The following is a 26666-nucleotide window of genomic DNA, read 5'->3' on the forward strand; positions in this document are numbered from 1 at the left end:
CTGTGACTGGATGAGCGTCTGGGTGGTGGTATGACCATGATCAGCTGTCCCTAGATGAGCGTACGGGTGGAATCATCTATTCCCATGATTTCAATGCATCAGACAAGTGCAAGTATGACGACGGTGCGATGCGGTGCATGCCTGTCAGTCTTCGCTGGCGTACAGAATCTCGCAGACCCCACCGATTGGAACGTCCATGACGGCGTCGGTACCTGTGCTCCAAAATCCTTTCCAATCCACGTCGTCAGACGCCTCAAATCGATACCTTGAAAACGAGTCGCTACGATGGAGGGCGGATGAACCTTTTTCCTTATCCTTGTCGTGGAGTTTGTCGGTGACCAGGACCGGGTCGCGCACAATTTGGCCAGTGGTCCTGTCTACCACGGCGATCTGAGCGCATTCGTCGACTAGGTTCTCGCAGCTGCTCAAGGGCAATGTAAGATAGCGCGTGTTGTAGCTTGCGAGAGCAACGTAGATGTAGATGACCAGTACTACCAACCAGCAGGGAACGGCCAGGGCCCACCATCTGTTCGGGTAGTAGTGGATGCCCATTTGGTGCAGCAATGGAGCCGGTACATATGCCCACAGAATGTACATGAGAAAGGCAGCGGAGCTTCCCAGGTATAGCGCGAAGCCATAATACTCGTAGGTTGGTACTTTGGGAGACGCCCGTGGAACTGTTGGGGCAAGACGTGCAGAGTTGACTAGGTTCGCTGCGTTGGCGCCAGGTGTGCTGCTGCCATGAGCACGCTGTCCTGCCTGTGCAGGCGATTCGACGTCTGATGATTCGGGTGTTGTGGGTCTCGATGAGGCGAACGGTGGGCGAAGCAGCGAGGTCAAGGACGGCGAGGGTGGTAGAGGGGTCGGCGGACGATTATAGAAGGGTGGGAAGAGCGCGGTGGCCGTGTGTTGTGGGAGATGAGTGTGGGAGCGTGAAGTGTAGAGGGGTCGAGAGGTAGGAGGACTGGTCTCTTCGCCCTCTTCACTCTCAGACTCAGACTCGTCTATGGCAAGGGTGTCTTGATCCTCCTCCTGGCTGTCCTCGGCAGACGCTGCTCCCGATAGAGCGCTGTTGGGTACCGGCGAGCGAGGGCCCAGCTCGGGGCCGCGCGCAGAAGGGGGTTCAGGTGCAATGTAGCCAGCATCATGATGTTCTCGCTGTCGTCTCGCGGCCTCTACAGAGTGCAATGTCGGGAGATTGGGGGTTGATTTGGACTGGAAGCCCGGTGGCACATGGCTACCTCTGCTCTGGGGAGGCATATGGTTTATCAAGTTTATTAGATGAACTGGCAGCCGAACGAGTGTGCCGTGTTCGGTGCGTGCAGGAGAACAGGCAGTTGTTGCGTGCTTCGCGTCTGCAATCGCGTCATTGGACTTGGCTGTTCGACTAGGTATGGCCAATTTGGTGAACGCATGTTCGCGCCAAGGGACAGAGATGCCGAGGCCGCGGGGCTTATCGATAAGACACCTCGATGCGCACGATGGAATCAAGGATGGATTTGAGAGTTGTACAAGCAGCCAAGTTCGGATGAAGATGGTTTTGCGATTGATTGACAATCTGCCAGTCACGAAGAGAGGATGCTGACCAGATAGCTCAAGACAGATCCCATGTTTGTCTTGTTTACATGCAGGCCATTGGGGAGCGGGCCTATCCATGAGCCAGTGAGCCGATAACAAGAGGCAGCATCCTTGGTCAAGTCCATGGGCAGAAGACAGCCTTGGAACCACCCTCCCCTTCTGAATCATCTGACAGGCATGCTCTGTGTCATGGACTCTGTCGAATTGCTTCACCTACACCAGCCTTGTGTCGGCCACGCGTGCACAGACAATTCACAATCTAAGCACTGGGCAAGCGGAGGACACGGGCAAAAGGATGGATCGGATTTCGCATACCAGTTCCCGTTGTAGGCACGTTGATCGCAGCCTACAATGGAACCTGCCATGCAACTCCCACCTATAACGTTCACCAAGTATCCCCTATAGTACTCGAGCTACCTACAATACATATGCACCTATTGTATTGCTTGTAGGCCCTTTCTGTGAAAGCGAGCGGGTATCTGCGCGGGATCTGCAACTGGCCGTTCCGAGCCATCGTACTCGCAAGTCGACCAATCGTTGGTATTGCTGACGGCGGCCAGGCTCACAAAGACTGTCCCCAACGTGCGAGAAACTTGATCCGAGCTCCCAGGTTCTGTCGTTCTGACCCCTTAGCGGTCTGCTCGCCGATAGGAACGTAGTAATATGGTACATAGGTCTGTGCCTTGGATTTGGTACTCCTAGATGATTGATAGTGCTGTCGTGTATCGTTGCACTCAGTCTCATGCATGGCGGCAGGCGGATCCTGGGAGAGGGAGGAGCTGTCATGTTGTGTTGGGGGGATGCTGACCGTTTACTGTAAGCCATCAAGGACCTTGCATGCCGCCGCAGAGTTGGACAGCATTTAAGTAGTACTCTAGCATGACTTGACTGTCAGTCAGATAAGCCGAGCTCAGCTCTGCAAGTAGACAGAAGCGACGACCGGCTGTGCATGTTTTCTACCTAGCTGCTGGTAGAGTACCTATGTCCATATGCATATGGTAAAGGTACCATCATGAGCCATGACGCAGTTGCGCGCTTTCTTTTGTGTGATGATGATGATGATGATGATGATGATGATGCAGAGCAGGGGCCGACAATGTGGTGTGTTCATCCAGGCTACCGATCTTCACGGCTCGCTCGGATGGAAGAAGCAAGCGCATTGCAGTGTCTTTGGAGGCAGAAGGTGCTGCCATCCCCCCCCGTACGCGTACGGGTCCATCACATGAAGGCCAAGAAGCAAAAGTGCATGGTAGGTACATTGCAGGTAAGGTTGACGACAACGGTTATTTCCAAGCTCAACATCCATGGGGCCTGGTCTGTGCCGGTACTCTCTACTAGAGTACTCTGGTAGAGGAGTATTGTCTTGGGGGGAGGGGGGGCTTCCATGTGTGATTAGCCAATGGCAAACTGTTCAACTCTACTGTACATGATGTGTACCCATCCCAGTCATCACTGACAACATGGCTGACCTGGATCTGGATCAATGCTTCATCACCGCTACAACGGCCCAAGCATGGCTGGTGCTACTATAATTTGGTGGCCTTTACCTAGCTGAATGGCCGTTGTGGAATGCGGTCATGGTAGGTAGGTACGTAGTAGGTATCTCTCGAGCCAAGGTTGGGGTGGGCGTGTGGATATTCGGTAGTCACGGTACATTCAACATTCCAGGATACCGCGTCGCTCCCTACTCCTAGACGGGCTGACCTTCCCTCCTTCATGGAGCAGTAAACGTTCCATCCAGTGATGAGATTGATTGAGATGCGGTGTGCATGCGGAAGCGCCTCTTGGGGTTGTCTGCAATGCGGGGCAACGAGGGCGCGGGACATTGCCCCTTCCCTCGCTTGGTTGTTGGTCCACGGCTGTGTCGCAATCTACTCCTAGTAGTATGAACGGATAGGATTACTTACCTATCCCTGCTGGTGGAGAATAACGACGTAACAGATACTCTAGCCATACATACTACTAACTATGTCCCTACCCAGCACGTGCACCATCATGTACCTGTTTAGCTTTCGGTGACTCTGCCACAGCTTCCCAAAGCCCGAATGCAGTCATTGCTGAAATCGTCCAAAAGAGGTTAGGCAACGGCTTGAAACATGCTTACCAAGCACCTGACCCTTTTCTTTTTTTCTCTTCTTTTTTTTTTTACCCTGAGAGCTCACACCCGGCTCGACAAACGGTTGCGGTGCTTGCTGCGGCAGCATCTTGAACGAGCATAACGTACTGCAGACATCCGTCCCACCTTGCGAGGTGACGTCGTCTTGAACTGGAGGGACCCTCAAACTGGGTTGATGCGCGTGCTGTGCTGTCCCCCTCCATCTTGCAGATGGGCTGGCGGATTGTCGAGGTAGAATTGCGTCACGATGGCTATCGCTGTCTTGGAACCAGTCAGAAGATGGCGAGACCTGATGGCTGGCCGTCATGCCCCCGAAGTAGGGACCCAAAGTATGTCTGGGACCATGCAAGCCCAATACATACCGTATTACCCTCACCCCAGTCCCGAGATTACAGCGTCCCTCGGATGCTAGGCTAGTACATCCATGGGGTACAGACATGGAACTGGGAGTGCCTAGGTACCTAAGGCATTTGTACACTGTAGCAGGACCTGGCTTTCGGTACACGATCCATTGTCGCCAATAGGCAGCCAGAGAAGAACGCAAATCTCTCGCTCTCTCTTTCTCTTTCTCTTTCTCTTTCTCTCTCTCTCTATACGCAGGTAGACTAGTAGACAAGGCCAGCTTTACTTTGCTGTGTTCAACAACAAGGCGCCTGACGATTGTCGGATGTCCCAGTGCTCTCGTGGGAGTGCGTTCAAGGGCTGTCGGTTGCCGAGGTCAGCGGCTAGGCGTCGAGTACAGGTTGCAATTTGCAAACAAAGCAGTCACTATAAGCTCCATGTGCCGTGATGGTCATGAGCTTGGCGAAATAGCGGTCGGTCGCGGTAAGCGTCCACTGTTGAATAATTGACACTGGGAACAAATCGCGCAGAGCTAGCCGTAAACCTTGGCCTACCCGGGTTTGGGAAGAGGGCAGTGCAAGTGCTAGAGAGTTCCCCTCGCCGGCGCACACAATTGCAATATCATTAGACTCCTACCATCCGGTTTTGGTCGCTGGTGTGTCGTCCAAGTCGTCAATAGTCAACCTCTCTCTCTCTCTCTTTCTTCCTCAACTGTTGCTCTTCGGATAGGTACCTACGACTGGCCCGCCACCACCCATATCTTCGCCCCCCACCAAAATCAAGGGAAAAAGTCTCGGCGCAGGCACAGCCACACAACCACCGCCCCTTGTGGCAGTGATCTGTCTCTGTTGCCCTAGGTGCGCCCTCAGCGCTCCCATCCAAAAGGCCTACTATTACCTACGAGAACGAGTCTTTACATTGGCAGTGTCTGCCGTTTGTCAGCATCTTCCACCGAGTGTGCGCCTGCCCGCCTCTGTTGCTGGCTCAGGTAGTCACCGTGTTTTCGCATATCAAGTCCGTTCACGCTCACCTTCCGACCCTCGTCTCCTCCACCCAACATAGACGACGATACGCCGTTTTGAGAGCCATACAATAAAACCGACTGGGCTCCTTGCCCGTGAGACACCCGCGTCTCCAAAATCCACCGGCCTCCTCATCTCCCATTTTCGATCCACTCTCTGCCTAGCCTCGCCGCCATCCACGGCAAACCAAAGCAACCACCATGGCGGCCCCAGCAAGCAGTGTGCCCTCCAGCACCGTAGCCAAATCGGGCGCATCATCCTCAGCACCTTCTTCCGCGGCCTCGTCACTGCACTCGCAGCCCGAGGCCACTACCCCTCTTCCCCAGCCGGTACAGCACCACGGCGCCAGCAGTGTCCAAGCCGCGGCCGAAGCCCTGCTCAAGCCCAAGAAACCCACAATGACGTCGCGCCTGAGTTCCATGCTGGGGCGCAAAGAGCCCACAGCCGCAACGCTCGCCGAGAGAAATGGAGAAGTCAAGGCCGTGAATGGCGCCACAGCAAACGGTCGTCCGCCGCCCCAGCGCCAGGGCTCAGTGACGAGAAAGGACAATCTGGTCGCACCCTACAAGCGCTTTTGGGTCAACGAGGACGGCACACACGAACACCATCTCAAGGTAGCCAAGCGGCAAGAGAAGCTTTCCGACATGTTCCAGTCTCTGATGCTGGGCAAAAAGAAGGGCGAGAATGTCGAGGACCAGCCGCTGAGCCTCATGTCAAACTGGGTCGATGTCATGCGCAACGAGAAGGAAAAGCTTGCGGAGCAAAAGAGCGCAGTCAACAGCCTTCCACAGACGTTAGTCCAAAAATATGGCAAGTGCCAGGAAGTCGTAGGACGCGGAGCCTTTGGGATCGTGCGTGTGGCCCACAAGCAGGATCCCAAAGACTCGAGACGAGAGCAGCTCTACGCCGTCAAGGAATTCAAGCAACGGCCTGGCGAGTCTGCGAAGCGCTACCAAAAGCGCCTCACATCCGAGTTCTGCATCTCGTCGTCGATGCAGCACCCTAATGTAATTACTACCCTTGACCTGCTCCAGGACGAGAAGGGTACCTACTGCGAAGTCATGGAGTACTGTTCAGGCGGTGATCTGTACACGCTTGTCCTTGCAGCTGGTCAGCTCGAGGTTTCCGAGGCCGACTGTTTTTTTAAGCAGCTCATGCGCGGTGTTGAATACATGCACGAAATGGGCGTGGCGCATCGCGATCTGAAGCCAGAGAACCTTCTCCTGACCACACACGGTTCAATCAAGATCACAGATTTTGGGAACGGCGAGTGTTTCCGTATGGCCTGGGAAAAGGAAGCCCATATGACTGCCGGCCTTTGCGGCTCTGCTCCCTATATTGCCCCCGAAGAGTATGTTGACAAAGAATTTGACCCTCGCGCTGTTGATGTCTGGGCCTGTGGTATCATTTACATGGCGATGAGGACTGGGCGTCACCTTTGGCGTGTCGCTCAAAAGGGCGAAGACGAATTCTTCGATCGTTACCTAGAGGATCGTAAAGAAGAGGAAGGCTATCGACCCATTGAAGTTCTTAGACGAGTAAGTGACCACATTCTCTGCCCGTTAAGAGTCCTTCTAACGGCTCCACAGCGTCAGTGTCGTAATGTGATTTACTCTATTCTCGACCCCAATCCGACACGCCGCCTCACAGCTCACCAAGTCCTCGTTTCAGAATGGGTTTCGGAAGCCAAAGTCTGCCATGCTGGCAACGAGGGCTTCTGATCTTTGGCCATGATACAAGCTCATCTTGATCTCCTCAAGACTAAGCCGGCGTGCTACCTGCTGTCTGGACACGGCTATTTTTACTCAGTCCATGGCTGCCTCCGACATTTATTAGTCACTGTTGGACCCTAACATTCTCACTCAACACGCTGGGCCTAGATGGCCTAATCTATCTTGGGCAATGTATACGACAGTTTTTTTTTGCTTCATCTCCTATTTTCTACATGGTTCCCTGCGGTACGACATTATTTGGACGATACCTTGCAAGGCATACCCCTCTTACGGCTGATGCCACAGCATAGCGAAACATGACGGTATTGGCACTTTTAGCACTCTCGTACGGCGTTTCTTCTTGCATCAACGGCCTATCAGCACGGAGTCTCTGGAGCACGGTCGCGATATGGACAAGGTCTAGATGGCAATGGAATTGCGTAAAGGGGGACTGGGAGGTTTTTGTCTGGGAAGACGGTTTCCCTGGAGGCGGACTGTAGACCTCTCCGCTTGTGTGTGTGTGTGTGTGTGATGGAAGGGCAAACACATGCGCGTATGGGGAAGCATTTGGGGAAGATGACCTGTAACGATTTTATGTCTTAGCACGCATTTTGTATCTGAGCGTGCTGCGTGCCGCGTTCTGTATTGCACTATATACTTTGAGTAAAAAAATCGGTTTTATGGATAGTTATGGAGTCTGGCGCCAATGCTGACAAGACCAACGCTTTTCACATGTAAGCCTCACAAGACATAGCATTTGGTGGTCAGATGGCCCGATGGCCCGATGGTCAGACGAAAGGTGTAGCTGTCCACTGAAACATTTCCGTGAGAATAGATGAATTCCCAAAACGTGTCACTTTTGAGGCTCTGGCTTGGCGGCAACGTCATGGCTCAACTTTCGCTTGCACAAGGCGACCCTGCCCTGCGCATGCTTCTCTCTTTTCGCTGTTCAGCTGACCGGTGAAACAGGCCATCCAACAGACGTGTCTTTTCCCTCAAAAGGGCCTGTTCAAGACGGCGCCGCATCTTTCGCCTTTCCCCTCTTGCGGTTGGTCCATGGAACTTGTATCCGACACTGGGCAGGCCCAACTCGTAGTGAACCAGGCTTGAGCAAGCAATGCGACCAAGCGATGCCCACGATTGGCGCTCCTCTCCGCACATGGACGCTCCTCCTGCTGGTCTGCAGCTCAGCTACGTATGTGACCGGCCATGCAGCGAATGAAACCTCGAATGCCATCTCAGCCGCTACTGCAGCCTCGAGTATCACCACACCCTCATCCCCAGCGGCCACGGCGACTGTACCTTTGCCGTCACAGGCGCCATCACCCGCCCCACGCAGATACAGCAACAGCGACGCACAATGCCCGGCCCGCACAATAAACTATATTACACATACACTGCCGCAGCAGTGCGCCAAAACGAGTTGGTCGGCTCCCAGCGAGACTGCCTCTACGCATATCACGACGGGCGAGGCACAATCACAACCTACCACGAATGCTCCGACAAACACAGGCGAGCCAAGGCCGGAAGCAGAGAGCCAGTTGGATGATAAACTCAGCAGTGCCATCTCGCTCATTGCTGCTCATGCACACGGGACACCAAGCGGCACAGCGGGCGACTCTGGAGTAGAGGTGGAGACGGACTCGCCCTTTGACAATGCCAGTTTCCTATCCTTTGAGGAGTGGAAGAAGAAGAATCTCGAGCGGGTCGGGCAGTCACCTGAAAATGTCGGGCAAGGTCGGACTGCTCCATCAGGCGAGCAAGCGCGCAGACGGCCTGTCAATGTGAACGCTCTCGACTCGCTGGGCGACGAAGGAGAAATAGAGCTCGACTTCAGCGGCTTTGGAAATCCCGGGGATAAGAAAGAGACATCAAATCAAAGTCGGCAGGAAGGGACACAGGAGCCAGGAATGGCCAAGGCGACCGGAGAAGAGGGCATAGCTGCACCCAGCTCGTGGGCTCTGAGCAAGGATGCGGGCAAGACCTGCAAAGAGCGCTTCAACTACGCTTCCTTTGACTGTGCAGCCACTGTTCTCAAGACCAACAAGCAAGCCAAGAGCGCGACATCCATCCTCGTGGAGAATAAAGACAGCTACATGCTCAACGAGTGTTCCGCTGATAACAAGTTCCTCATCGTGGAACTGTGTGACGATATCCTGGTTGACACAATCGTCCTGGCAAACTATGAGTTCTTCTCCTCCATGTTCCGCCACTTTAGAGTCAGCGTCTCTGATCGCTATCCAGTCAAGCTTGAACGATGGCGGACATTGGGGACTTTTGAAGCGCGAAATTCGCGCGACATTCAACCTTTTCTCATCACTGAGCCGCAAATCTGGGCTCGTTACCTTCGTGTCGAGTTCTTGACCCAATATGGAAACGAGTTCTACTGCCCTCTGAGTTTGATTCGTGTACATGGAACGACCATGATGGAGCAGTTCAGGCAGGAGGAAGAGCAGGCAAGAGGCATTGAGGATGATGGTGACTTGGAGGCAGAAAGCAGGGATGTTGTGAAGCCGGCCGAGGATAGCGGACCATTGCCACCGGACCAGATACCCATTCAGGCTGTGAAAGATGGCATTGCAGGTTCTCAAGATACTTCAAGCTCAGAGAGTATAACAACAGCAACGCCATCATCAGGCCCTGAAACTGTGCCAAGTCAAACCCCACAGCAAGGCCAGGAACACGATATGCCATCTGGTTCTACAACAGTCGCTTCGGTCACTGAGTTCACAGAAGCAGCTTCTGACACCGCAGCCGCGGTTTCTTCCTCTCCAGCAGTCAAACAGAGAGGTACAAGTGGTGAATCAGACCCTTCGGCGAGTCACGGAAGCAGCGTTCCAGCAACACCATCACCACAATCATCAACAGGCTCAGAAATATCAACACAAAGTCAAAGCCACGCCTCAGATGCCGCCACTGCTGTCTCATCGCCCCCTGCCTCCCAAAGCTCCAGCCCCAGCAGCTCGACTGGCAATGGTACAGGCTCTCCACCATCCAACAGCCAACCAGCCAAAGCCGCAAGTGATGCTACTGGCGCAAGCCCACCAATCCAACCACCGCCCCGCGGTTCCTCTACTCAGCCCAACGGCGCCGTCCCATCAACCCAAGAATCGTTTTTCAAGTCCATCCACAAACGGCTCCTCTATCTCGAAGCTAATAGCACACTCTCCTTGCAATACATTGAGGAACAGTCCCGTAGCCTCCGTGATGCCTTTCTCAAAGTCGAGAAGCGGCAACTCGCCAAGACGGAGAAGTTTCTTGATCACTTAAACAGCACAGTCATGCTCGAGCTGAAGAGTTTCCGCAACATGTACGATCAGCTTTGGCAGAGTACTGTCATTGAGCTTGAGAGCATGAAGGAGAGGCAGAGGAATGAAATGGGGGAAATCGGAGCAAGACTGAGTCTATTGGCCGACGAGTTGGTCTGGCAGAAACGCATGGCCGTCGTACAATCCACCCTGCTCCTCGTCTGTCTCGGCCTCGTCCTCTTCGTCCGCTCCGGCACCTTGGGCTCATCCACCGATGTACCCATTGTCCAACACCTAGGCAGCAAATACACCAGCCTCTTCGACACCCCGTCCCGCCCCCAGCCCGAATCAGGACTTGCCCGCCGTCGCCGCACCTTTAGAGACATGTGGCGCAGCGACACCTCGGCCGGCCTCAGCGATCGCGACCACCAAAGCGATGCCCCCCACCCCCTCTCAGACGCTGACACGGATGGCGCCCGCAGCCCCCTTCACAACGAATATAGTCCCGGCTCGCCAAATCCGCCTACGCCAGCTACTCTGGGTGCACGCGATGCCCGCCTCCACGACAGGACGCTGCGGGCCTACGCTGACAATGACATGGATCTGTCGGATCCTGAGCCTGAGCCTCAGCTTGATCCTGATGACCAGGCTGCGCGCATTCAGGTCCTGGAAACGCAGTCTGGGCCTGCGACACCCAATGGTACACGTGACTGCCGGCCCTCGTGGGAGGAGGTGGACCGCGCAATGGATGAGTTGAAGGCGGAGGGTAGAGGGGCGAGTGGGCATAGTGATGGCCCTGTTGGCGGGTCGCAGGTGGGAAGGGGGGAGGCGGTGGGGAAAGATGAGGATAGGGAGAGGGAGAGGGATAGAGATAAAGGCAAGAAAAAGGCAAAGGGCAAGGGCAAGGCGATGGGAAATGCACAGCGGTTGGGACAGGCACAGGCGGACAAGAAGAGTCCGTTGAGAAGGGCGTATAGCAGTTTTGACGAGAGGAACGGAGATGAGGATTCTTAGGGTTGAGAGTGGCAGAGGAGCCAAGCAAGAGAGTAACCTCGAATATGAAATTTCTCTTTTCCTTTTATATATATCAAAACATCCTATCCCATCCCAAACCAAAGCGGTGATGTATTTTCTCCCTCTCGCTCTCTCCCTCTAGACTACAACTTACTCACATTCCCACTCACACGATTCAAATACAGCGGATCCCTCGGCTCAATCCCATACTGTCTGCACAACTCCTCACCCCTCTTCTGCTGCGCCTCGATGCGCTTTTTATGCGCGGGGCCCCTCTTATTCTCATTGCGTCCCAACTGCAAAAGATGCACCTCATCCGGCCCATCGACGATGCGCATGGTGCGCCCAGAACTGTACATGTTTGCAAGAGGGGTATCTTGAGACACACCGGCGCCACCATAGGCCTGAATGGCCCAGTCAATGACCTTGAGGTTGACCTCGGGGACGAGCACCTTGACTTCTGCGATTTCCTTGAGCGCGCCCTTGGCCGACGTCTGGTCGATTTGGATGGCGGCGTTGAGGACGGCGAGGCGGGCGGCGTCGATTTCAATGCGGGAGCGGGCGACGCGCTCGAGCATGATGCCGTGTTTGTTGAGGAGTTGGCCAAACGGCTTCTTGCGCTCGTCGTTGATGCGCGCCAGGAACCATTCTAGTGCTTTCTCGGCCGACCCGATGCTGCGCATGGCGTGGTGGATTCGGCCGGGTCCTAGGCGGCCCTGGATGATCTCAAAGCCGCGGCCCTCGCCCAGGACCATGTTGGAGGCGGGCACGCGCACGTTGGTAAATGTGACGTGGCCGTGGCCGTGGGGTGCATCGTCGAAACCCATGACGGACAGCATGCGGTGGATGGTGATGCCTGGGGCAGTGTTGGGAACGAGGATGACGGATTGTTGCTTGTATTTGTCCGAGTTGTTGGGGTCCGTCTTGCCCAGTACGATGAAGATCTTGCAGCGGGGGTCACCGATACCTGAAGACCACCATTTCTGAAGTGAAATGTTAGCTTAGTTGTGGTTGAGGAGCAGCAATCTAGCTGATGGTGTAGTGGAGCTGTTCGAGGGTGACACGGGTTGACATACCTGTCCATTGAGAACATACGAGTCGCCATCACGCTTGATGGTCATCTCAATGTTGGTAGCATCACTAGACGCAACCTGAGGCTCTGTCATCAAGAAGGCAGAGCGAATCTCGCCCTTGAGCAGAGGGTCAAGCCATTGCCTCTTCTGAGCCTCGGTGCCATACTTGGCAATGACTTCCATGTTGCCCGTATCCGGGGCAGCGCAGTTGGTAGCCTGTCACATCATTAGCGACCCTCTCTGAACATACAGCAGACTCCAACAACGTACCTCACTAGCCGTCCTTGACTTGCCCAGGTACTCAGCCATGAGCCCATACTCCAAATTGCTGAACCCAGCACCCTCCTTGAAATGAGCCTTGGGCAGGAACATATTCCACAAGCCCAATTCCTGTGCACGCTTCTTCAAGTCCTCAATGATGGATGGGTGCGAGCTGAAGCGCTCTTGTGTCGTCTCGCCAATCTGGCGCACGTAGACGGCATCCGCGGGAATGCATTCCTCTTCGACGAACTTCTCGACCTGATTATGTACCGTTAGACGCCATGACATGATGAATAAGAAGCCACCAATGGTATGATTTACACTTACAATATCAAGAGTCTTCGCCGCCCTCTCACTAACAAACGGCCTCGCGATGACGGGGATACGCTGGGAAGCAGGAATATGGCCGTTCTGGCTATTGCTGAGCAGATCGAAGGCACGATCGTAAGGGACAGACATCTTCACGGCCCAAGGTTGGAAATTGAATCTGAAATTGAATCTGAACTTGGAAGGCAACAGGTATCCCAAAGTGAATTTCTAGTAGTTATTCAGAAAGAAAACTCGTCTGGGGTTATAGGAGTAGAAGAACAAAAGAGCGACTCGCCTTAGGCGGGCGAGTTCTGAGGAGGCGAGCTTCGGCCATAGGTCTCCCCCGCAAATAAACCCCCAGCGGGAAAGATGCCGAGGTAGCGAGGCAGGCGCAACAGGAACGTCGCTTCTCCCCCATAAGCGGTAACTTCGGGAGGGTGAATAGCGTCTTGGCGGCGAATGGGCGACGGCACCCAACCTCATGCTTCCATTGTTTTGTCATCTCGTCCCGTTTCATTTCTTCATATGCTTCGCTAAATAATGGCCTCACATTTGTGTACAACAAGATCCATGACGCAGTCCGCAGTATGCTCTATGCCACCAGTTCCGAGGATGAGCCCTATCGCCTCGCTCCAAAACAGTCTAGTGTCCTTTGTGTACAACACAAGTGCCTCAGGTAGAGACAGCCTTGGACTATCAGGCTTTCCCAATTCGTCCTGTAGACTCCAAAATCAATAGTCAACCATCCCTCAACTGCCAACAGGCGTCCCGCTCCTACTCAGTCCACTGCCCGAGCTGTTGTGCCTCAGGACAGGCGTCGCACTCCTGCTCCTTTCCCGGTCACGCTCCCGCTCTTCAGTTTTGACTCGCTCACGCGCCTCCTCTACAAGCCGCTTTGCTTCCCTGACATTCCGCATGGTTCTACTAAGCTTGCCCTCCTTGCCTTCTTGAAGCTTCTGCATTTCCCCTCTTGCCTCGATATCCTCCTTGGTCCGGGCGACAAAGCTTTTAAAGCTGCCTTTCAAGTTGGTCCGAATGTCCTGGCCTTCATCGAAGACGCAGTCACTATCTCGGATAGACTTGACGTCCTCGACGCGGCGAGTAAGGTAGAGTGTGGGCCGACGATTCGCGAATTGGTCTTTGCGTTGAGCGATGATGCGTTGAACCTCCTCTTCATAGGCCGTCTCGTACACATTCATGTCGACATTGGAAGGAGATTCAGAAACGATAAAGGTTTCTTCTGACTCGGGGACGCAGTCTTCGCCAGTGCCAATATTAAGGAAGAGGGTGTCTTCTAAGGGATCGTGCGCTTGGCCCTTGCCAATGGGCGTGGTAGGGGTCGATGAGGGAGCTGTACCTGACATGCTCGGTTGAGTTATTGCTGGTCGAATAGACATGTTTTCATGTACAACCTTGCCCTCCTTGGGGGTTGTTGGTATTTGTATCGACGGACTGCTGGCTGTAGGGTTTTTGGCCGACGGTCGAGTGAATGAGGGTCCTTGTCGAGAATTGGACTTTGAAAACGTCTTATCATTCATATGATGCAGTAATTTGCGACCCTTGTCGTCGACTTTAACCTCATGATGAACGCCCTCGGTGCTGAGTGCACTTTCCACGGGACGGCGATCGTGCGTATCTTGTGATTTTGACTTGCGCATCATTGACGGCCGCATAGACAGTGGAGGCTGTACTATGCGAGACGCACTACCTAGTATACTCTCGATACGCTCTGGTCGTCTCCTGAATAGCAATTGCTTGAAACGTTTGACAGCACGAACCTGAGCTGCCATCAGTGTTTCGAACTCATCGATTGTGACGAAAGATATCTCGACAAAAAACGATTATAGAACAAAAAGCTTACCACTGTCACCAGATGGCCCATATTCCCGGTAATGGCAGCATTGACCTCTTCATCCGTAGGCGGCTCAATGATGGAAGAAACATTCTCTGACTTTGGGAGCAGAGGATCTGTCCCTTGTCGCGTGACCCACGGGTGTTCCTCCAAAATGTCAGCTATATGTGGTACAGGTGAATGATGGGTACTGACTCTAATCTCTTCCATAGTGATGCGTTTCTTTGGATCTTTCTCCATAAGCTTTTGCAATAGATCCTTGAGTTCCTCATTGCAGTCCGAGTCAAACTCGAGAGGGTCCGACCGGATGGATTCGTACAGCTCAATCATGCCAGTGCGCTCGAACGGTATCCTGCCAAATCGCAGGCAGTACAGGGTGCAGCCCATTGACCAGATATCGGCCGCCCTTCCAGATACATGTCCATGTTTGGCGACACACAATTCAGGTGGCATGAATGCGGGAGATCCAGCGGACTTGGCCGTCTTCATCTCACCTTCCTTGTCGAACATTTCCGATACGCCAAAGTCAACAATCTTGAGTACATCATCCCCGGTGACCAGGCAATTATCGGGCTTGATATCTCGGTGGATAATCCCCTGGGCATGAACTACCAAGCATGAGTCAAAGGCCATGGGAAAAGCTTGGTGAGCAACATACGATATTCGAGGCCTAATATCATGTCGCGGAACCAGCACCGACACTGTTCTTCGCTGTACGGATCGGCACGTTCTTCCAGCCCAACCTGCATGACGACGCCCTTTTTGCACATTTCCATGACCATGTATAGCGAGTCTTCTTCGGGGTCGTCGAGCACTTCGATCAATGTGACGAGGTTGGGGTGGTTCAGCTTCTTCATGATTGCGATTTCTTCCTTGATGAGCTCAAACGCGTTGTTCTCCTCGGTGGTCGAATGTCGATGCAGGGGCGAGTTGAAGCCGATGCCCGCAGGCAGGGCACGTATGCGTCTGGCGGCGGCCGGTCGACGTAGAAGATTGGATTGTGCCCGCTTCCGCAGCCGGGACTTGGAGAACTCCTTGACAGCCTGCGGGATCGAATCGGTCAGCGACATCACAAGTCTATGCTCACAAGTCTATGCTATGCGCATTTGTCGACTGGGGACAGTGCCATGTGTAAAGTGCAGCAGGCTGGGAATGAGATGTAGATGACTCACATATTCCTGCCCATATTGGTCTTCAGCAAGGTGGACAGCACCAAACGAGCCACGGCCAATCTCCTGTTTCACCCAGTACTGGTTGATGCGGTGTTGTGCGCTACCATCATCTTCACTGTTGCTGTATTCGGACCGGGCATTGAAGGTTTCCTGCAGGGCCATCAGCAGGTGGGCTTTGGAGGATGGACGACGTCATGTTCAATGCACCTTGACGCGTCTAGTCGACGAGGCAGCTCGCCGGTGATGTCGTAGTGGGCTTTGGTAGGCGGGCGTTGACCTGTTGATTATAGGTAAGCATGAGCAAAAAGACCCTCAGCACCTTGGCGGGGTAGCGTGTTGTGGCATTGTTGACGTAACTTGGGGGAGGGGGGGAGGGGTGGCTGCACGCACATGTACTTTACGGGCTGTGGGCGTCCGTCGTCTCCAACGGTAGGAACGTCCAAGGTGGGTTGCGAGGTGTAGAAGCGCAATTCGTGGTCGGCTTGGTGTTTGGCGTCGGTGGTAGGAGACTGCGACATGGCTGGGCGAGGCAGAGGCAGAGGCAGGGCAGGGCAGGGCAGGACAGGGCAGGGCAGGGTGAGGTAGATTAGTTAGGTCAGGACCTAGGTAGTGATATGTAAGGCTGCTGCTGTTGCTGCTGCTGCTGAGCGAGTGGGCCTGGGGACAGGACAGCAAGCGACCTAGCAAAGAAGAGGGTACTTATGGGGAGGGGGAAACGCTTTGGGCGTGCAAAGTTCACCTCCCTATCTGTGTTGGAGCTGCTGCAACGTCGAAAGAGCGATGGCCAGCGAGCGCCTTACATCTTCTTCTGCTTCTCTGCTGCTGGACGGCTGAAAAGGTCGAGCGAGGATATATATATATGTGTGTGTGTGTGTATGTGGGGAAGGGTGGAGGAAGGATATGGTGGTATATCAATCCATCGAGCGATCAGTCATTCTTTCATTCAGTCAGTCAGTTAGTCAGTCAGTCAGTCAGTCAGTCAGTCAATCAATCAATCAATCAACCAGTCATTCAATCAGAATCAATCGTTCAATCAAATCACTCTCAATCACGCAAATGATGCAGCTGAAGACGGCCAACACCCTGGGCCTTGGCCATGATCCTCTCCCAACCAGTTGACATGCATCTAGTCCCTATGTACAGACCCTAGCATAGCACAGGTACAGACAGAGTCCATCATCAGCCTGGATCATCGCCAAAGTCCATTGAAGAAGTCAACCGGCCAGATCCAATCAAGCAGCCCATCCCTGCCTGCCTTCTCCACAACCCGACAACCCCCCCAGTGCACACCACCTTTTTGGAGTCTCGGGACAGCCTGGAATTGCCTCCATCTGAAGTCATTCCGGCTGCCTGAATCTCCCTCCCCCCTTGCATCATTGCATCTGACAACCACCCATAATTCTGACGTTGAAGTGGAACAGTCTTGTCCTCCCCCGCCCCATTCGCACGGCCACTTTGCCCGGTACCGGTACTTACCACGCATGTGCACTGGCCTGCGTCTAGAGTATCTTTCTCTCCCACTCTGAATCCCACGATTGACGTCTTGCCTAAACCCCCCTCTGACGCCATTACCATTACCTACTCCCACCCACCCTCGTCCGCGCCATGGTGCTCTACAGCTTCTACATATTCGATCGCCACAGTAAGTCGCCCCATTGCGCCCACCCCCAATGGCCAATCTAACGCACAACACCTTTGCAGCCGAGTGCATCTACTCGCGGCGCTGGACCCCGCGCCCTGCCTCGTCGAGCTCCTCCAAGACGCCCGCGCGTCCACAATCAGGGTCCAGCATCACCAGCAACAACGGCGACGCGCCTGCAACCACCCGCAAACCACTCTCCCACGGCGACGACGAGAAGCTCGTCTTTGGCCTCGTCTTCTCGCTGCGCAACCTCGTCACCAAGCTCGGCGGCGCAGACGACACCTTTCTCTCCTACCGCACCGGCGAATACAAATTGCATTACTACGAGACCCCCACGCGCATGAAGTTTGTCATGCTCACGGATACAAAGGTCATCAATCTGCGCCAGTACCTCCATCAGATCTGGGCAAATCTCTATGTCGAGTATGTTGTGAAGAACCCATTGGCCCCGACGGAACATCCTGGGGGCATTGGAGTCGCCAATGAGCTGTTCGAGAGGGGTCTGGAAGCTTTCATCACAGCCGTGCTGCCAGTGTGAACAAGGTCACGGAGACGGCGGGAAATCAATCATGGGATGAAGAGCATGCTGTAATGGCAAAAGAAGAGCCTGTGATCCTCACCACGGCAACCCTCGCGTGCTCATTGGTTCGCAGTTTGGTACAAGCATGACAATGAGCTGTCATGTGGCTGCTAAGATCATACCTCTCCACCTAGCGCTGCAAAGAACGTCGTCGTTGCCGCCACCACCTCAACGCCCAGTTTCACAACTACACAGATGGCGATGGCTCACACTCAAGCGTCAAATCCGCTTGTCGGGCAACCCACGAGGGGCTTCCCCATGAAAAGCCAATTGCGGACGGGCCAAACAGACAGTCAAGCATCACTCTACTGCGCCCATCCATTTAGTACCATACAAAGTAGACATCACGTAGATTACTGCTCGTTAGCAGCAAGCAGCCTCCCTTCCAGCATAGCATGCTCACAGCGAATTCAAAGATGCACGTTGCGCATAGACAAGAACCAGACAGAAACTCCATTTCTATGCAGGATCCATGAGCCCCATTCATAAAAGCCATCAAAGCCATCAAAGCGAACCTGTTCGCCATTTTCCAACTGTGCTCCGCCCATAGAAAGCCCCCCAACAACCCCGCACCAGCAAAGGAAAATCTAGACATATTCAGTCCTGACCTTTTTAGCCTTCTTCTTATTCGCCTTGAAATGCTTCTTGCTATTCGTATTCAGCTCGGCGACATCTACATCCCTCTCCAACGCCGTCATTTGCTTGAGTTTCCGACCGCTGAGCTGCTTGCCCTGCTCACTGTATTTGTGGTGGAACGGCACATTGACCCGCGCCATACCCTGGCCGGGACCGAAGAAGCGTTTATCCATCATCTGCGTCTTCTCACCTTGCACGGGAACACCACCACCAATGTCGAGGTCGTCGGTCATGAGCGACTCGTCCTCGTCAGGGCCAGCGAGCGATGTCGAACCAGGAAGGCGGGCAAGAGGGTGGTGGCGTCGTTTGGCGGGGAGGTGGTTGACGTCGTAGAGTTCGCGATTGAAGAGTTTGGGGTCCAGTGGTGGATCAACGGGGGGAGGATGGCAGAAGAGGATCTTGCCCTTGACGTAGTCTTTGAGAATGTAGCGCGCCGCTCGCGACTCATCAGGCTGGCCGAGACCTTGTGTTGAGAAGCCTCGGGCAATGGCGTATGCACGCAGAATTTCTTCCGAAGTCAGGATCCCGGTCCCGCCTTCTTCCAAGGGGCGCGGGTGAATCTTCATGCCGTAGAGGGCTTCAAGGAAGGGTTGGGGGATGCGGCGGGCGACGAGGCCGGCAGGACCGGTGTACTCGCGCAGTTGGTCAATAGGGAGGACACCTGCACAGACGAGCTCGGCTTTCGTGGTGGCAAAGTTGGGGAAGACTAGACCGGGGCAATCACAGAGGACGACCTTCTCACTCAAATGAATAGTCTGGAAGTGCTTGGTCTTTCCAGGGGTTGCTGAGACTGACACCTTCTTTGCCCCGATAAGGGCGTTGATGGTGGACGACTTTCCGACGTTGGGGTATCCGACGAGACCGATGGATGTCTTGCGAGGCTCTCCATTAGGCCCTGTGTCGACGTCTGGCGAGTGTTCAAGGAATAGCGCTTCGAGGTCTTCGGTAGTCAATATGCGCACACGCTCATCCTCGTCTGGGAGAGGCTCGCTTTGGTCACTCACAGCGACCGTCTCTGCATCGACCGGTTGCGCATTCTTCCCTTTCTCGCCTTGAAGACGAATTTTCCTGGCTTCTTTTGCAAGGGCTTCATCTTCTGAGTCATCAGTGTCTTCTTCCGAATCAACCTCCTCCGCCTCAGCGTCCTCTTCACCCGAGAACTCACCCGACTCGTCTGTGTCAACTGAGTCCTCCAAATCGTGTCCTTCTGCTAAAGCCCTGGCCTCGTTCATTTCTTTAGCCAACTCGGCCGAGAAGAACTTGTAGTTGATGCCCGCTGATTCGAAGTAGTCAGCCCATGCGCGGCGCTGGCCAAGCGTCATCATATCGGCTTTGTTCACCAACAACAAGTTGTTCTTCCTTGGGTCGACCTCCTTGACGTAATCCTCCAAGTCCTCAGATCGGAACATGAGTGGGTTTCGTGCATCAACAATCTGCACAACAAGATCCGAGCGCTCAATCACTCGCCACAACTGCCTCCAGACTTCGAGATTGCGCTCGAAGGGAGTCATGAGCAAGTCGTTGTTTTCTTGCAGTTCAGCCAAGCCTCTCCGCCATTGAAGCAGCGACTCGCGCTCCATGGTGTCTAGTTCCTGTGGTGTCGTCTTTTCATCCCACTTTGGTCGCCGCGGGACTGTAAGACGGTTCTTGTTCTCTTTGTGTTTGCGGGTGACGTTGCGCTCCTCCGTTGCCGAGAGAAGGTAGGGGTTTTTCTGGTCCTTGTGGATGATCTTGACGTTGTTCATCTTCTCAGCGGTAAAGTCGGTACCAGCCAGCTCTGCAGTGGAAAGAAAGTCGTCGAGGGCGCCCTGTTCGGTGACGGAGCGCATCTTTACCCATGCAGCGTCCTTCTTCTCGTTGATAATGTACTGTAGGGCTTGTTATTAGCAACCAGCATTTCACCGTGATGTCGCGCGCACATGCGACCGTAAGTATGCGCATTGTACACACCTTCTCGCCGTTCTGTCCTGTCCTCTCAATACCGGCCTGGAAGTTGCCCCTCCTCATGTCGGCACCTTTGCCTTTGCCAAACCTGTCATTCATGAGACTGTTTCCGAGGCCAACGGCCTTTTTCGATTTTGCGAGCACCATGTTTGCGGTGTAGTGGCTAAGGTATCTTGTGGTAACAGTAGTATTCCAGTATCGGTGTGTATATGTATCTCGCTGGTATATTCCCTTGTGGTCCCTTTTGAGGGGTGTGAGGGTGTGAGGGGTATATGAGGGGCGTGAATGGGTGTGAAAAGTAAAAGTTGCCCGCCCAGCCGAAGTCGCCCCACGTCATTCACTGGTCCCTCGCCTAAATTTATTTTTCTGGACGTCTCCGAGACCTTTGTCCGCGCCGCGTCTTCCCCAGACTTCCAGGTACAATCGTTGCCACTTCCTTCACGCCTTTTTCCACCCTCTACCGCCCTATTCTCGCCTAATCAAAAATGCCTCGCCGAAAGTTCATGTGAGTGGTGGTACTCTAATCGTATTGCGTCGAGTACCCCGCCAACGTTAATCGTGCGCAGCGACAAGAAGACAGCGACCAACTTCCGCCTCGTCCACCGCGCCCAAAATGACCCCCGAATTCACGATGAAGATGCCCCTCAGATGGTCTTCGCCGAGACCAGTGCACCAAACCAGCGCGAGGACTCTGAGGCGGCGGGCAGTTCACGTGCTTCACAGTACTCGGCCGCCACAGGAAGGAGCAAGATCAAGTCGCGGCGAGAGTTAGAAAGCGAATATGGAGCACAAGTGCGAAAGAACGAGGGGGAAGCCGCCAACTATGGCGTCTACTATGACGACACTGAGTACGATTACATGCAGCATATGCGGGACTTGGGTACGGGCGGGGGAGAGGCCTACTTTGTCGAAGCGCCGAGCGAGAAGAAGAAGGGCAAAAACAAAGTGGACCTCGCAGATATGCTGCGGGATACATCGCTGCAAGACAGGCAGAGTAACGCAGATCTCAGTGTCAGCAGCAATATCAGCAGTGTCAGCGACTTGTTTGGAGAAGACATGGCCCCATCAGAGTTCGTACGAAAGACTACATACCAGGACCAACAGAACGTGCCAGACGCCATCGCGGGCTTCCAACCAGACATGGATCCCCGTCTACGCGAAGTCCTTGAGGCGTTGGAGGACGAAGCCTACGTCGACGATGAAGACGACATCTTCGCTGAACTCGCAGCAGACGGCTACGAGGTCGATCAACGTGAGTGGGGATATGATGGATTCGAGGGAGAGGACCAGCGAGACACAATGGATCGCTTCCTCGACGATGATGACGCCGGCTGGGAATCAGACGACACTGTCAAAGCTTCCTCACCCAATCCCAAGAAGCCCACACCCGCACAGCCAACAGATCCTTCATCCCTGCCCGCCCCTGATGAGGCCCCAGCGCCCGCTCAGGCAGGAGATCTCGCATACCTCGACGAATTCAAGAAGTTTAAGAACGATGTCAAAGCAGCCAAGGCACCTCGCCCAACTGCACCCTCAGACATGCAGTCCTCGATCATGACCGGTGCATCTGCCCTAACAGCAGGCGGCCGGAAGAAGAAGCGCAAGGGTGCCATGACCTCGACCTCTGGCTACTCCATGTCATCTTCTGCACTGCATCGTACAGAGGGTCTCACACTACTTGACCAACGCTTCGATAAGATTGAAGAAGAGTATGCTGATAATGGCGACTTTGACTTCCCAGATGATAGCTCCATGATCTCAGGTATGAGTAAAATGTCCGGCCTCAGCAAGATGTCTGGCATGACGGGTATGAGCCAATGGAGTAGCAGCGAGGCACCACCATTACGAAGCGACTTTGATAGCATCATGGACGATTTTCTAGGCAACCACCATGTCCAGGGTAAGAGAAGGGTGAAGAAGGGGAAGCAGCTGAGCCCAATGGAGCAATTGGATGAGGTGAGGAACGGGTTGGGACCTGCGAGGGTTAGTGCACGGACAAAGGCGCAGCAAGCTGCTTAGACGACCAATTCGGCGGGATACATTTGTGCATTATTCGGCGTTCACAAGGATTAAAAAAGGTTCCCGGAGCGTATTATGACGAATGAATGGTATGGTGCATGGGCCTTCTGGCGTTTACAATACCTCCGGATAGACCAAGAGCAATGCAGGATATTCTCACAAGATCTGCCATAACCGAAAAGTACTCGCGGTGGTAGCCCTGCAAACTACTCTTGGTCAATATAATCTGCAAAGCTTCGCCTCGCCTTGTTTTACAAGCATAGGATCTTCTAGTAAACGAATAGAAAAGGCCCGACCCTGCGTCCTCGTGAGGCATCATCCCGGGGGCGGCTTCGGTCATATGGCTCGGCCATGCCCGTTCGATGCAACCACATACCACAACACCATCAGTGACCACGCGATTGTATGAATCAGCCACGGGTAGCTCTGAGCTTCCAATCTACTCAGACTCGCATGCACTGGCATGTGCGGTGGTGTCAGCGAACCTAACAGGATCACGCATAGATGAAGGACCGAGACGAAGGAAGTAGAGGAGCAACTAGCACCCACAAAGTTGGTAACATGCTGACGAAGGCTAGCATGCTGCTAAAATTGACATTCAACAGGTCCTTTAGCCAGCACATCAAGGATGAAGCCCGGTCAAATAAGTGAAGGGTAACTGGTCATATGCGTTCGTAAAAGGTGAAGGGGTTATACAAACGTACGCTGGTACCTATATATATGCCATCCACTGACAATCTTTCCACCACCCACTTCTTCTCCTCCAACTCTCTTTGCCACCCCTCTCTTTCTACATACCAAACAAAATGATTCTCTCCTCCTTCCGACAAATCTCTCTTCCCCTCCTCGCTCTTTCTTGCACTCCTGTCATCGTCCGTTCTGCTCCGGCTCAACCACCTCTCCCAGTTACCGTCGATGTAGCCATTGTTGGTGCTGGTCTCTCTGGTCTAACCGCAGCCTCCAATCTCCTTGCTGCCAAAAAAACTGTTCTCGTCTTCGAAGCTCGCGACCGCGTTGGCGGAAAAGTATTCAACCACCCCTTGAAGAACGGCGGCGTCACAGAAGTCGGCGCCGAATTCGTTGGCCCGACACAAGACCATGTGTTGAAGTTGATCAAAGATTTGGGACTAGAGACATTCGAAACATACAACACGGGAGACTCAGTTTTGTGGAGGAATAACACGAGGACAGTGTATACACCCGACCCTGCTCTCGGCGGTGCGCCACCCGTGGACGGAGCATCGTTATTACAAGTCGCAGCTGCGCAGCAGCAACTAGATGAGTGGGCTGCAACCATCAAGCCATCCTCACCCTTCTCGCACCCTAAAGCCCAGGAATGGGATTCCAAAACGTTTGAAGACTTCCTACACCAGGCTACGCCATCAGCCGATGCAAACTTCGTCCTCACCACGGCCTGCAAATCGCTCTTCTCCGCCGAGCCCAGGGAAATCTCCCTCCTCAACGTGCTCATCTACATCGCCTCTGCAGGCAACGAAACCACGACCGGCAACCTAACCCGGCTTGTGGCTGTCAAGGACGGTGGACAAGAATCCCGTGTCATCGGCGGCACAGGTCTGATTCCCACCCGCCTGGCCGACCGTGTAGGATCTCAGCATATCGCCCTCAACAACCCTGTCATCAGCATCACAAGGATGGGCTCAGGCTACGACGTGAAATCAAAGCACCACACTGTCCACGCCAAATTCGTCGTCCTGGCCCTGGCCCCCCCTCTCCTCCAGAAAATCACCTTCACTCCCGCCCTCCCCGAGGCCCGCAGCGCCCTCAACAAGAACATGAAGATGCCCGCCCTGGGCAAGGGCATTGCAATCTACAAATCCCCTTTCTGGCGCACTCCCACCACGGCCCAAAAATCCGGTCTCAGCGCCCAAGTCCTGTCCGACGCTGGCTCTGTCCGCGCCACCTTCGACTCGACACCGCACCCCAGCACCAAGCCCGCCTTTGCCGCCATCATGGGCTTCCTCCTCGGCGACGAAATGCGCGCCATCGACGCCATGTCCGTCCCTGCCGCCCAGGCCAAGATCGTGGACGACTACACGCGCTACTTTGGTGCCCCGGCCAAGGACTTTGTCGAGTTTGTGCTGCAGCGCTGGGATCTCGAACCCTTCAGTTTGGGCGGCCCCGTGGCAATTGCAGCACCCGGCCTGCTGAGCAAGTATGGAAATGCGTTGAGGCAGCCAGTTGAGGGGTTGCATTTTGCGGGCACGGAGACGGCGGATTATTGGATGGGGTATATGGATGGGGCGATTCGGAGTGGGGAGAGGGTGGCCAAGGAGATTATTACGACGAAGACGATTGTCTAGGTGGTTTATTTTATGCTGGAGGCGTGGTGGATTGGTAGTTTCGATAATGTGGAATAAAATCAGAGACTGGAATTTGGGTTCATGTGGAGATGTTTGAGTGCTGCTGAGTGGATTTGGAGGGTCGTGTGATGTTGTGCTGTGTGTCGTGTGTGTAAAACACTAGACTGATATCACAACGCGATTTATGCATCCTCCCACGGAGTCCCTTCTCTCCACCACACGCCCCTGAATACATCCACGTCCAACAGAAAACCCAGGTCCATTATACACCTCCCCACCAAAACCCACCCTGCAACGTCCCAACCAAACAAACAAGTTCCACAACCCCTTATCCTCCAACATTCCCTCCACATCTACACATTTCACTCATATCAACTTCACCCCATCCACACAAACAACATACCATACCAACTCCCTCCTCCCTCTACAAGAAAACAAGCCCCACCCATCCCATCTCCCAGATAAACCCCGCACCATCACAGAAAAACGCCAAACAACGCGCCAAAAGAATTCTGCAAGTTGTATTATCGTATCCTCACCATCCCCCATGTAATCACACTCTACCAATCTCTACCAAACCAAAAAGGCAGGGGACGGGGAAGGGGGAAACGTATGCAATCCCAACCATCCAACCGCGAGGATCAAACTCTAGGCATACCGGTAGTGCTACCAAGGACACACGCAACACTAGCAAAAAAAAAAACCCCCCCCCCCACCAGAAAAACAAGGTTGGAAAAATTTCGCAAGTCACGAGTAGTACAAATAATACGCTCCAGACCCCCTGCCCTTCCCCGCATATACAATCCAGTCCAGTCCAGTCCAGCACAATCCTGCACACTGCAAAACCCGTACCTATCCCAACAACCCAAAAAGACAGCCTACCACAACCTCCACCTCATCTCGTGCATAGCTAGATGGAGCCGCGTCAGCTAGGGCGAGGACGGAAGCGGGTTAGCTTGTTGTTGTTGTTGTTGTTGTTGTTGTGAGGAGTTGTAGAGGTGTTGGTGTGACTACAAGTATGACTACGACTACAGGCATAGGGAGAGATGGGGGGAGGATGGGGGGAGATGGGCGATTCACGGCATGGGGGTGTGAGATGTGATGTGTGATGGATAGGGGAGGTTGATGGATGGAGAGGGAAGATTGGTGGAGGATGGTGGGGTGAAGGGGGGGGGAGCATGTGAATGTGGATGTGGATGTAGATGTACAAACAAGCGGATTTGAAAGTCATAATCAACTACCGGTACCGTCTGGGGAATCCAAGAGGTCCGAGATTTTCTTTTCTAGAAAATTTGTTTGAATGTGAATAAGCAATATTCGCTACTTCCCCCAATTCATTTTATGCATAATTCAAAGTCAAAATAAAAAATCAAAGTCTAGGCGGAGGGGGTGGGAGATGCGTTTCCGAAATCCCAACCTCACGCCGACAAGTGATGTAATCATAGACTCCATCTTTGGGGCTGCGAAAAAAGTCCGGCCTGCTGTCGACCCAAGCTCTCAAAGACAAGTGATTTGTTTGAGAGAACGATAATTGGTAGAGTATCAGCCAAGTTTTTCGAGTATGATCAACAAGGACGCTGGGTTTAAAAGACCAAAAGACGGGAATGATGATCGAGGATAACATTTGGGTAATGTGCGGGTCATTGGAAGAGACCAACATACCACAAGAAGTAGCATGTTAGATTAGTATTGTTAGCCCACATGCAAAATTGGTACGCATTCTTTCAAACGTCATGGATGCACATTGGAGATTTCGAATTGTCGAAAAAGCCTTGGCAGCCGATATCATCTTCGAGAAATGAAGGTCTGGAGCTCAACATTGCTT

The 26666-nt window shown here is 53.7% G+C and overlaps 10 protein-coding genes across 10 annotated transcripts; 5 read left to right on the plus strand and 5 right to left on the minus strand.

Moving 5' to 3' along the window:
- Positions 1-144: 144 nt before the first annotated feature.
- IAQ61_011952 (uncharacterized protein) lies at positions 145-1260 on the minus strand (the record flags this gene model as incomplete). Its single annotated transcript, XM_003844490.2, has 1 exon — positions 145-1260. One exon carries the CDS (start codon positions 1258-1260, stop codon positions 145-147), a length of 1116 nt encoding a protein of 371 aa, XP_003844538.2.
- Positions 1261-5258: 3998 nt separating this feature from the next.
- On the plus strand, positions 5259-6779 carry IAQ61_011953 (uncharacterized protein; the record flags this gene model as incomplete). The annotated part of the gene is made up of 1 exon (XM_066099417.1): positions 5259-6779. The coding sequence occupies one exon, from the start codon at positions 5259-5261 to the stop codon at positions 6777-6779; it is 1521 nt and encodes a 506-aa protein (XP_065950936.1).
- A 1121-nt stretch (positions 6780-7900) lies between these two features.
- On the plus strand, positions 7901-11032 carry IAQ61_011954 (uncharacterized protein; the record flags this gene model as incomplete). The annotated part of the gene is made up of 1 exon (XM_003844494.2): positions 7901-11032. One exon carries the CDS (start codon positions 7901-7903, stop codon positions 11030-11032), a length of 3132 nt encoding a protein of 1043 aa, XP_003844542.2.
- A 143-nt stretch (positions 11033-11175) lies between these two features.
- On the minus strand, positions 11176-12825 carry IAQ61_011955 (uncharacterized protein; the record flags this gene model as incomplete). The annotated part of the gene is made up of 4 exons (XM_003844495.2): positions 11176-12015; positions 12109-12321; positions 12376-12624; positions 12694-12825. The coding sequence occupies 4 exons, from the start codon at positions 12823-12825 to the stop codon at positions 11176-11178; spliced, it is 1434 nt and encodes a 477-aa protein (XP_003844543.2).
- Positions 12826-13424: 599 nt separating this feature from the next.
- On the minus strand, positions 13425-16217 carry IAQ61_011956 (uncharacterized protein; the record flags this gene model as incomplete). The annotated part of the gene is made up of 7 exons (XM_003844496.2): positions 13425-14453; positions 14537-14674; positions 14723-15135; positions 15186-15570; positions 15700-15849; positions 15907-15976; positions 16090-16217. 7 exons carry the CDS (start codon positions 16215-16217, stop codon positions 13425-13427), a joined length of 2313 nt encoding a protein of 770 aa, XP_003844544.2.
- Positions 16218-16878: 661 nt separating this feature from the next.
- On the minus strand, positions 16879-17274 carry IAQ61_011957 (uncharacterized protein; the record flags this gene model as incomplete). The annotated part of the gene is made up of 1 exon (XM_066099418.1): positions 16879-17274. One exon carries the CDS (start codon positions 17272-17274, stop codon positions 16879-16881), a length of 396 nt encoding a protein of 131 aa, XP_065950937.1.
- A 30-nt stretch (positions 17275-17304) lies between these two features.
- Positions 17305-17879, plus strand: IAQ61_011958 (uncharacterized protein; the record flags this gene model as incomplete). Its single annotated transcript, XM_003844497.1, has 2 exons — positions 17305-17341; positions 17401-17879. 2 exons carry the CDS (start codon positions 17305-17307, stop codon positions 17877-17879), a joined length of 516 nt encoding a protein of 171 aa, XP_003844545.1.
- A 629-nt stretch (positions 17880-18508) lies between these two features.
- On the minus strand, positions 18509-20648 carry IAQ61_011959 (uncharacterized protein; the record flags this gene model as incomplete). The annotated part of the gene is made up of 2 exons (XM_003844498.2): positions 18509-20425; positions 20508-20648. The coding sequence occupies 2 exons, from the start codon at positions 20646-20648 to the stop codon at positions 18509-18511; spliced, it is 2058 nt and encodes a 685-aa protein (XP_003844546.1).
- Positions 20649-20837: 189 nt separating this feature from the next.
- On the plus strand, positions 20838-22520 carry IAQ61_011960 (uncharacterized protein; the record flags this gene model as incomplete). Its single annotated transcript, XM_003844499.2, has 2 exons — positions 20838-21006; positions 21068-22520. The coding sequence occupies exons 1-2, from the start codon at positions 20987-20989 to the stop codon at positions 22518-22520; spliced, it is 1473 nt and encodes a 490-aa protein (XP_003844547.2). The 5' UTR covers positions 20838-20986.
- Positions 22521-23326: 806 nt separating this feature from the next.
- IAQ61_011961 (uncharacterized protein) lies at positions 23327-24841 on the plus strand (the record flags this gene model as incomplete). Its single annotated transcript, XM_003844500.2, has 1 exon — positions 23327-24841. One exon carries the CDS (start codon positions 23327-23329, stop codon positions 24839-24841), a length of 1515 nt encoding a protein of 504 aa, XP_003844548.1.
- Positions 24842-26666: the final 1825 nt, after the last annotated feature.

This window comes from Plenodomus lingam (assembly GCF_022343315.1).
Source record: "Plenodomus lingam strain CAN1 chromosome Unknown scaffold_20, whole genome shotgun sequence".
Classification (NCBI taxonomy): Eukaryota; Fungi; Ascomycota; class Dothideomycetes; order Pleosporales; family Leptosphaeriaceae; genus Plenodomus; species Plenodomus lingam.